Raw genomic sequence first — 11405 nt, 5'->3', positions numbered from 1 at the left:
CAGAGTGAGACTCCGTCTCTAAATAAATAAATAAATTTTACTTTATCTTAAGTTCCGGGATATATGTGCAGGACGTGTGAGTTTGTTACATAGGTAAACATGTGCCATGGTGGTTTGCCGCACCTATCAACCCATCACCTAGGTGTTAAGCCTCGCATACGTTTGTTTTCAAATGTAACGGATGCTATGAGTTTGTTAGGTACCTTCCAGGAATATTTTATGCAAATACAAAATTATCATACACATACAGATGCATTTGATGCATTTATGTTTGTACATTTGTATGTATGATTTTGTGTATACACATATAAACACCCATACACACATGCAAATATGGATAATTGTATATAGAAGGCTAACATTTTCCTAAAACAGAGGAGATAGTAGCCTTTTATATAAATATATTATAAATATATGTGTACATATTTCTTTCTTTTTTTATTTTTTGAGATGGAGTCTTGCTCTGTCACCCAGGTTGGAGGGCAGTGGCATGGTCTCAGCTCACTGCAACCTCTACCTCCCAGGTTCAAGTGATTCTCCTGCCTCAGCCTCCCCAGTAGCTGAGATTACAGGCACCTGCCACCACACCCGGCTAATTTTTGTATTGTTAGTAGAGATGGGGTTTCACCATGTTGACCAGGCTGGTCTCTAACTCCTGACCTCAGGTGATCTGCCCATCTCGTTCTCCCAACGTGCTGGGATTAAAGGCATGAGCCGCCGTGCCTGGCCTATATTATATATTTCAAAATTGCTAAAAGAATAAATTTTAAAAGTTCTCATACCAAAAAACGATAGGTATGTGAGGTGATGCATATGTTAATTGTCTTGATTTAATCATTCCACAATGTCAGCCAGGCGCGGTGGCTCACGCCTATAATCCCAGCACTTTGGGAGGCTGAGGCGGGCGCATCACGAGGTCAGGAGATCGAGACCATCCTGGCTAACACGGTGAAACTGTGTCTCTACTAAAAATGCAAAACAAATTAGCCGGGCGTGGTGGTAGGAGCCTGTAGTCCCAGCTACTCCGGAGGCTGAAGCAGGCGAATGGCGTGAACTCGGGAGGCGGAGCTTGCAGTAAGCGGAGATCGGGCCACTGCACTCCAGCCTGGGCGATAGAGCGAAAAAAAAAAAAAAATTATTCCACAATGTCAACATAAGTCAAAACATCATATTATAGCCCATAAGCATATATAATTATTTATGAATTAAAAATTAAAAATAAATCAATGACAACAATGTAAAAAAAAAAAAAAAGAAGAAAGAAAAAATGAGTAGTTTGTCTGGTGGAGTTTTCCACTCTTGATCTTGCTGATTGCCATAGAACAGGATGATTTTAAATTCCAGCTGGATATTTCATCAGATGCATCCATTTTTTAGCATTTGTTGAGTGATAAACTTGTTCCCTATAACCAAATGTGCTATGATCATCCTTGCAGGGTCTTTTCCTTGAGAGAGTTAACCAGAGGCAGAATTATTGGGTCAAACAAGAGGGAGAGATGAAAGGTTTTTGTTGGTTGGTTGGTTGGTTGGTTGGTTGGTTGGTTGGTTGGTTTCGAGATGGAGTCTTGCTCTGTTGCCCAGCCTGGAGTGCAGTGGTACGATCTCAGCTCACTGCTACCTCTGCTTTCTGGTTTCAAGCAATTCTCCTGCCTTGGCCTTACATTTTGATAAGCATTGGCCACGTGGCTTCTGAACTTGAACCATCAGAAATCAGATTTCATGGGGCTTATTCATTCCAGGCACTCTGACCGCGTCCTGCTTGAGAGAGATTGTTCCCGGCATCTCAGCGCTATGGGGAGCAGGTGCTTCCTGGTCCTGCTCTTGGGTAAGTGGAACTAAGAACTCCCTTCCCTTCTCCTCATGCGCCTGGTATCCTCGCTTGATTTGCTCCTTCAAATCTGGCATTTTCTCCAGCATTAACTGCGTGTGCCTGTCCTATTAGAAGCTCTCATCTCGAGTCAGGCTGGGCTGCCACAAAGCAGAACTGAAACAAGGACTCGTGTGCGTAAATAGTTTATTTGGGAGGGGATCCCAGGAAAGGAGGGTGTGGGGAGGTCACACAAGGAAGGCTGAAGAGCCGCTGAAGGGTGTGTTAGTGAGGGGGTTACCACTGCGGGCAGGTGGGGTGCTGTCCTGCTAGGGACCTCCAAGAGACGGTGTAATTCGCACATTTCTGGCCTACTCCCCGGCTGGGTGCAGTAAAATGCACTGTTGCAGAGAGAGACAGAAAGTCATCTGCGGCCGGGCACCGTGGCTCACGCCTCTAATCCTAGCACTTTAGGAGGCCAAGGCAGGTGAATCACTTAAGGTCGGGAGTTTGAAACCAGCCTGGCCAACATGGTGAAACGCCATCTCTACTAAAAAGACAAAAAATTTAGCCGGCCATGGTGGCGGATGCCCGTAATCCTAGCTACTCTGGAGGCTGAGGCAGGAGAAGCACTTGAACCCAGAAGGCAGAGGCTGCAGTGAGCCAAGATTCCGCCACTGCACGCCAGCCCTGGGTGACAGAGTGAGACTCTCCATCTCAAAAAAAAAGAAAGAAAGAAAAAGAATGTCATCTGCATTCATAGGAACCCCCTCTGAGGTAGGCTAAAGGGTCACTTCAAGTATCTGCTATATGGATTGACGCCAAGCGGGTCCATGCTTGGAGCATCATAGCTCAGTAAGTTACAACCTAGACCTTCCCACCCTGTCCTCTGGGCTTTAGGGTCTTAGAGACAAGAAAAAGAAATCTCCGTAGGAGGCATCAGATACAGTTTAAGGATGGAAGGTTTGTTAGGAGACTTTACAGGTAAGTGATGTTCCATACTGTATGTAAGGGGCGGACACATTTTTTTCTGTAAAGGGACAGATAATTTGTATTTCAGCTTTGTGGGCCATATAGCCTCTGGCTTAACTACTCAATTCAGCTATTCCAGCCCTAAAGCATCCATAGGCCTTATGGAAATGAATGGATGTGGCTGTGTGTCAATAAAACTTTATTTACAGACATAAGCAGCTAAAATTCATATCATTTTCATGGCCATTAAGTATTATTCTTCTTTTGATTTTTTCAACCATTTAAAATGTTTTATGTAAAAAATATAAAAGTCATCTCAACTCATAGGTCCAGTTTGCCGACCCCTACCCTGTGGGAATCAAGTGATATTTCTCTCTGGAAAAAAAAATAATAATTATTCACAGGAAAATTGGTGTTGAGTGTTTTGGTTCTGAAAAAATGGCCCTGTCAGCCAGGCATGGTGGCTCACGGCTGTAATCCCAGCACTTTGGGAAGCCGAGGTGGGCAGATCATGAGGTCAGGAGTTCAAGACTAGCCTGGCCAACATGGTGAAACCCCCATCTCTACTAAAAATGCAAAAATTAGCCAGGCGTGGTGGCACGCACCTGTAATCCCAGCTACTTGGGAGGCTGAGGCAGGAGAATTGCTTGAACCCGGGAGGCAGAGGTTACAGTGAGATGAGATCGTGCCACTGCACTCCAGCCTGGGAGACAGAGCAAGACTCCATCTCAAAAAAAAAAAAAAAAAAAAAAAAAAAAAAAGAAACAACAAAACAAAACAAAATGTCGTAAGAGATAACTTAATATTATAAATCTTTAAACATAATGTTTTCATCAGTATGCATGATATTGAAAATAGTAAATACAATGAATGAGACAGGAGCAGGTGACTTTATCTTGCCCAGGTACCTTGCCTTGTTCTTTGATAACTCGAATGGACCATGAGCATGACCCAAATCCAATCTCCTAGGTATTATTTGCTATGCTTACACCATCTGGGGGCTGACATTGTTCATAGAAGCAGATGCCTCCATATTTTAGCAAAAGATTCGCACAGAGCCACTTTGCAACGGAAGGGATAGGAAAAAAATTCCTTCTTCAAGTGCCTGCTCATTCCAAGCGTATTTGCCTTAAGGGAGTGATGTTAGATAATCCAGGAAGAAATAGGTGGAGCAGCTTTCTGCATTTCTGAGTTCATCCCCAGTGTATGTATTTAACTTCAGTCTAACAACATGGCAGCAGGAAGAGATCATCTTCAAATCATCATTATCCATTCCAAATTTGTCAAAATATCGGAACTCCCAGGATTCTCATGCCCCATGAATATTCAAATCTCCTCGTACCTCAGAGGAAACCCTATTTCCTAAGGATTAAACCCTCACTGTCGTCAGCCGGACATGGCTACTGAGCACTCAGAATGTGTCTAGTCCAAACGGACATGTGCCGTCTGTACAACATGCATACCAGATTTCAAAGACCTAATAAACACATATAAATTTAAATAATGGATGAATTATTTATTGCATATTGATTATGTATTGGAATGGTAATATATTTCAACTACATTGAACTAAAAAATATTATCAAAATTAATTTCAAGTGTTTCTCTTTGCTTTTTAAAAATGTGGGTAATAGATGGCCAGGTGTGGTGGCTCACAGCTGTAATCCCAGCACTTTGGGAGGCCGAGGCGTGCAAATCACTTGAGGTCATGAGTTTGAGATGAGCTTGGCCAATATGGTGAAACCCCATCTCTACTAAAAATACAAAAATTATCCAGGCATGGTGGCAGGTGCCTGTAATCCCAGCTACTTGGGAGGCTGAGGCGGGAGAATTGCTTGAACCTGGGAGGTGGAGGTTGCAGTGAGTCGAGAACATGCTGTTGCACTCCAGCCTGGGCAACAGAGCAAAACTCTGTCTCAAAAGACAAAAAAATGTTGCTAATGGAAAATTTAAAAGGACCTATGGGGTTTCCATTTATATTTTTCTTGAACAGTGTGTGGTTTGAGGTCCGGACTGATATTAAAATAAACTGTTGAATATAGAAAGGAGATTGCCAACCTTGTCTTTTGGTGCTAGGACATAGAGAAGAAGCTGCATTCGCTGCTGGGTTTTCTGAAATTGGGAAACACAGCTCCAATCAGATGAACTTCCCATACTTTAGAAGGATATGATGTCCAAATCTGTGACTCTTGTGTTTATAACCTGCCTGTAAGACGCTATGGTGAAGCTTGCATGTGTGACTGGGCGAAGAGTTAGGGTTAGTTGCCCCTAACTCACCCAGCCTTCAGCCAAGCAGAGTCCAGGGGATCCCCGTCTGAATGATCCCCTCCTCTCTCTGTTCCAGGTCTCACTATCTTAGTGGTTCTGCCAGGATCAGAAGCCGAGAATTCTGGAGGTGAGTCTATTCATAGCCAAAGGCCAGAGGAAAGGAAATTGGGATCTGGAAGCTTCCTTCAGAGAAGGGAAGGAGCTTTTTTCAAGAGAGAGCATGGAGTCTCTGGCACTTCCTTCTGGCTCCTTGGAGATACCAAGAGCTGTTTTCCCATCTCCATTATCACCATCATCTGCATTTACATAGCAAAGCACATCACATATACCATCTCAGTCAATCCCCATGACACTCCTACAAAGACATTATCCCCATTTGATCAAGGGTCCTCCAGAAAAGTGGCTGGCTCAAGGTCACATGGCTGGTGGACGCTAGACTCTCCTCTTTCTTTCCCCAAGCCTGTGTCTTGAGTCATTACAGGAAATACTTTGCCTTCACCACAAGCCATTGCTTGGGTTCCCCAAGAAGCAGACCCTGAGAGCAACTCGTTGTTGTGGGAGGGACTCCTAGGAGGCACCAGCTGGGAGTGGGCAGTGGCATAGGAAGGGGAGGAGCTCATATAGGATCCTTATCAAGCAAGTTACATGTGGGCAGCTGGAGTTTAATACCTGGGGGAAGCTGTTGGGCGTGGCATGGAACAGGCACCTCATACACCTCAACGGGTAAGGAACCTATTGATTATGACTATGTTCCAAATTGTGGTAAAATGTAGATAATGTAAAATGTAGCTTTATAACTATTGTCAAGGGTACAGGTAAATGCCATTCAACATTTGCACTGCCATGCAACCATCACCACCATCCACCCACAGTGTTCTTTCTAGTTGCAGAACTGAAACTCTGTGTCTATGAAACATGAACTCCCCATTCCTCTTCCCCAAGGCCCTGGCACCCACCATTCTACTTTCTGTCTCTATGAATCCAGCAACTCTGGGCATCTCAAAGGAGTGGAATCATACATTATTTGATGCTTTGCTTATTTCATGGAGCATAATGTTCCCCAAGGTTCATTTATGGTGTAGCATGTGTCAGAATTCCATTCTTTCTTTCTTTTTTTTTTTTTTTTCTTTTTTTGAGACTGAGTTTCACTCTTGTTGCCCAGGCTGGAGTGCAATGGTACAATCTCGGCTCACTGCAACCTCAGCCTCCTGGGTTCAAGCGATTCTCCTGCCTCAGCCTTCCAAGTAGCTGGGATTATAGGCATTCACCACCATGCCCAGCTAATTTTGTTTGTTTGTTTGTTTGCATTTATTAGAGATGAGGTTTCACCATGTTGGTCAGGCTGGTCTCGAACTCCTGACCTCAGGTGATCCACCCACCTCAGCCTCCCAAAGTGCTGGGATTACAGGTGTGTGAGCCACCATGCCTGGCCAGAATTTCCTTCTTTCTAAAAGCTGAATAACATAATATTGTGTGGATGGACCACATTTTGTTCATTCATTTATTCATTCATGGGCACCTGGATTACATACAACATTTGGCTATTATGAATAATGGTGATATGAACATGAGTGGACAAATATCTCTTCTATACCCTGCTTTTGATTCCTTTGAGTATATTCCCAGAAGTGTGATTGCTGGATCATATGGTAAGATCATATGGTAATTCTGATTTAGAATTTTTTGAGGAATTGCTATACTGTTTCTCATAGACATGGCATCATTTTACATGTCTACCAGCAGGGCACAAGGGTTCCATTTTCTCTACATTCTCACCAACACTTGGTATTTTCTGTTGTTTTTAAAATAATAATGAAATTGGCTTTTTTTTTTTTTTTTTTGAGATGGAGTCTCGCTCTGTCGCCCAGGCTGGAGAGCAGTGGCACTATCTCGGCTCACTGCAAGCTTCACCTCCCAGGTTCATGCCATTCTCCTGCCTCAGCCTCCCGAGTAGCTGGGTCTACAGGTGCCTGCCACCATGCCCAGCTAATTTTTTTTTTTTGTATTTTTTTGTAGAGACGGGGTTTCACCATGTTAGCCAAGATGGTCTCAATCTCCTGACCTCGTGATCCACCTGCCTCAGCCTCCCAAAGTGCTGGGATTACAGGCGTGAACCATCGCGCCCGGCCAAAATTGGCTTTTTTTTCTTTTCTTTTTTTTTAAAATGCACTATCTTCTATCAATCATTGACAAAGGGAGCTACTTATGAGAGGAAAGGCATTGTTAACCTGCCATGTGACGAACAAAGAGAATTCTGGTAGCCAGGGTGAGCCCTCAAGAAAAGAAAAACAGGTGCTGGCATTTGGAGGTTCACCTATCTGGCAAAAGTGGTGTTGGTGGCAGAAGTGGGACATGGTTGGGCACTGTGTGCCCCTGTGTTCAGCAAAGGTCTGGGTGCCAAACGGATGCCAACAGAACTATTCCCAACATGACATTCTTCTGACAGCAGCATTGGTACAGGGTAGACGCATACTGAATATTTCTTAGACGAATGAATGGATTCTGTTTCTCTGCAGCTTTCTGTCCTCAATGCCCTAAATATGCCAAGTGCCACAACAGCACCCACTGCACCTGTGAACACGGCTTTTCGGCCAGGTCTGGCAGGACATACTTTCATGAGTTCTCTGAAAAGTGTGAAGGTAAAAATGTTAACGGGGTTTTAATTTAATCTCTCATTAGTGATAACTATTCTGTTCCATGTGTCCTCTGCCCAAAACACATAAACCCATAGCCCAAATAAAGCTTGTCTCTCTTCAGCAGACTATTTGATAAAGTACAGCCGTCGGCCAGGTGTGCTTGTCCCTGAGTCCTTCAGATGAAGAGCACAAGTATAAGTCTGTGGTCCAGAGCACCTTTTGTCTGTGGGTCCTTTGCTTGAGCCTCAGCTCTGGTCCATTCAGCAGAGAAGGCTGATGTGGTTGGGAACGGCAAGACACATAAACATTGCATAAGCCAGGATTTTTTTTTTTTTTTTTTTTTTTTTGAGATGGAGTCTCGCTCTGTCGCCCAGGCTGGAGTGCAGTAGCACCATCTCGGCTCACTGCAAGCTCCGCCTCCCAGGTTCACGCCATTCTCCTGCCTCAGCTTCCCGAGTAGCTGGGACTACAGGCGATCACCACCATGCCCGGCTAATTTTTTGTGTTTTTAGTAGAGACGGGGTTTCACCATGTTAGCCAGGACAGTTTCGATCTCCTGACCTTTTGATCTGCCCGCTTCAGCCTCCCAAAGTGCTGGGATGACAGGTGTGAGCCACCGCGCCTGGCCTTTTTTTTTTTGAGTCAGAGTCTTACTCTGTCACCCAGACTGGAGTACAATGGCGCGATCTCAACTCACTGCAACCTCTGCCTCCCGGGTTCAAGCGAGTCTCCTGCTTCAGCCTCCTGAGTAGCTGGGATTATAGGCATACACCATGACGCCCAGCAAATTTTTGTATTTTTAGTAGAGACAGGGTTTCACCATGTTGGCCAGGCTGGTCTTGAACTTCTGACCTCATGTGATCTGCCAGCCTCAGCCTCCCAAAGTGCTGGGATTACAGGCATGAGCCACCACGCCCGGCCAGGCCAGGATTTTAGTAGTGTGGTCCTTCCTCATCTCTCTCAAGCTTTTCTAATAGTGTGTTAACTTACCCTATGTTTATTACCCTGCTATGCACTGTGTATTAAACTGATTTAGCAAATGGTGTGACTTAAAAACAACATTAAAAACAACATTCCATCCTTATTCTAGTGATTTGATAAGTCATCTTTACCATGTTCTAAAGCTCCATAGGTACTTGGGTCTATGTCTGGACTTCTGGTCTATTTCATTAGTCTATTTTTATTTATGCATGCATCAGTACCTCTTTGTTGACTTGCAGCTTTATACTTTGTCTTAATGTCTGGTTCCCACCTTGTAGTTTTTTCTGGCTGCATCTGCATGATAGCAACAATTTGTCTCTTACCTTATAAAATACATATGTAGATTTTTAAAAATTGGAATTGCATTGGATTTATAAATTAACTTAGGGAGAACACTGATGGACAATGGTTGGGCAAGAAAGATTTCATGGGCAAGGGAAATGGTATAATTCTATGAAAATGAAAGCAACACTTTCTCTTGATTCACAGATATTAATGAATGTGAGACCGGGCTGGCAAAGTGCAAGTATGAAGCTTATTGTAAAAATAAAATTGGAACTTACATCTGTAGCTGTTGGGTAAAACATCCTGTCCTCAACTGGCTGGCTGGTTTGATAGATTATAATCATCCGGATTGTTATGGTAAGAACCTCCAAATACTATTTTCACTGAAAAATGATGGGGACTTGGGGGAAACTCTGAGAGATTCTCTAATTTTAGGCCAGGGTAAGAGAGTAAAGCTCCATCCTAACCCTCATCCCTCATTCCTTTGTTGTCTTTGATGATATTTTCCAAGATGGTGTCATCCAAGCCTTGGCATCTATAACCATCTCTATATAGATGCTTCCAAATGTATGTGTCCAATACAGGTCTGTTTCCCGAGCTTCCAAAAGGGCACCTTTAAATTTCTTCCGAATTTCTCTATTTATTCATCTCTCACTCATCTTAAATTCAATGTTTATGTCTATCTACCTATCTACTAAATCTGATGAATTCACACTGATACCTCTGGTTCCAGTTCAACATCAAGGCTTGTGGAAACTTCCCTCTTTCCTTATTTGTAACTTCCTTCTCCAACAATGAGAAACCCGTCTCTCACTATCCACAATTTATTTATTTGTTTAATTCCAGCATTATTTCACGTTTTGGGTAAGAGAGATTGGATTTAAGTGCTAAATCTTCCACTTACCATCTGGCTTTCAGTTAATGACTTAATTTCTATACACCTCATCTTTAAATGGGAGTAGTAATATTAATAGTATCTACTGTCAGTTATATGTTGCTGCATAACAAGTTACCCCCAAATTTAGTGGCCTAAAACAATACATATGTATTGTTTCATAGTTTCTTTGGGTTAAGGAACTAAGCATGGCTTAGCTGGGTCTTTTGCTTCTGGGTCTATCACAGTTGCAACTGAGGTTTTGTCCAGGCTGTGGTTTCATCTGGAGACTCGACTGGGGCAGGTTCTGCTTCCAAGCTACTCACAAGGTTGCTAGGAGAATTTAGTTCCTTCAGAGCTGGTGGACTGAAACCCTCAGTTCATTTCTGGTGCTTGGTGGGAGGCAGCCTTTAGTTTCTAGATATGTGGGTCTCTACAGCTTGCTTTGTTATAGCAAACACATTAGAATGGCCAGAAAGAGAGCATGAATAAGACAGGAGTCATAGTCTTTTATAACCCACTCTCAGAAGTGACATCCTATCACGTTTGCTATATTCTGTTCCTTAGAAATGAGTCACTGAGTCCAGTCCACAGTCAAGGGAAGATTACCCAAGGATGTGAATGCCAAGAGGCAGGGATTATTTGGAGCCATTTCTGAATCCTTCTTACTGGACTGAATAGTGTTCTCCCCAAATTGATTCCACCTGGAATCTGTGAATATGATCTTATCTGGAAATAGGGTATTTGTAGATGTAATAAGTCAAGATGCAGTTATACGAGATCAAAGTGGACCCTGAATCCTACATGATTGGTGTCCTTATAAGATGAAGAGTATTTGGACACAGAGACACACACAGAGGGAAGATGGCCATGTGAAGACAGAGGTGAAGATTGGAGTTATGCTACCAAAGGGCAAGGAATGTCAGAGACTGATGGCAACCACCAGAGGCTGGAAGAGGCAGGGCAAGGTATTTCCCTGGAGCCTTCAGAGAGAGCATGGTCTTGCTGGCACCTTGATTTGGACTTCTGGCCTCCAGAACTATGAGGCAATACATTTCTATTGCTTTAAGCCACCCAATTTGTGTCACTATATTATGGCAACCCCAGGAAATTAATATACTTTACCTATTCTTTATTATTATTTTTTAGATGGGGTCTCACTTTGTTACCAGGCTGGAGTGCAGTGGTGTGATCTTGACTCACTGCAACCTCTGCCTCCCAGGCTCAAGCAATCCTCCCACCTCAGCCTCCTGAGTAGCTGGGACCACAGGCATATGCCACCACACCTGGCTAATTTTTGCATTTTTTGTAGAGACAGGGTTTCACAATGTTGCCCGCACTGGTCTGGAACTCCTGACCTTAAATGATCCACCCGTCTTGGCCTCCCAAAGTGCTAGGATTACAGGCGTGAGCCACTGCACCCAGCCCCTACTCATTATTAATGTATGTGAAATACTTAACAGTCCTAGGCACCTAGGAAGAGTCAGTTAATACTGGTTATTATGCTGTATGTGCCTTTTCTACAACTTTCTGTGTTCCTTGAAATGAGATATTATATATGAAGGCACTTTATATACTGCGA

General features: G+C 43.5%; 1 protein-coding gene across 1 annotated transcript in view; it reads left to right on the top strand.

Annotated features, from left to right (window-relative positions):
• Window positions 1–1436: 1436 nt before the first annotated feature.
• The window catches only part of LOC102147046 (putative adhesion G protein-coupled receptor E4P), a 41805-nt gene continuing 31836 nt past the window's right edge, over window positions 1437–11405 (top strand). The window contains exons 1-4 of the mRNA XM_045380093.3: window positions 1437–1825; window positions 5124–5174; window positions 7564–7686; window positions 9154–9306. Coding sequence (XP_045236028.3) covers window positions 1720–1825; window positions 5124–5174; window positions 7564–7686; window positions 9154–9306 — 433 coding nt within the window. The 5' untranslated portion in view covers window positions 1437–1719. The remainder of the gene's footprint in view (window positions 1826–5123; window positions 5175–7563; window positions 7687–9153; window positions 9307–11405) is intronic.

Source organism: Macaca fascicularis, chromosome 19 (assembly GCF_037993035.2).
Source record: "Macaca fascicularis isolate 582-1 chromosome 19, T2T-MFA8v1.1".
Classification (NCBI taxonomy): domain Eukaryota; kingdom Metazoa; phylum Chordata; class Mammalia; order Primates; family Cercopithecidae; genus Macaca; species Macaca fascicularis.
The sequence above is the reverse complement of the archived record's forward strand: the minus strand, read 5'-3'. Positions and strand labels throughout refer to the sequence as shown.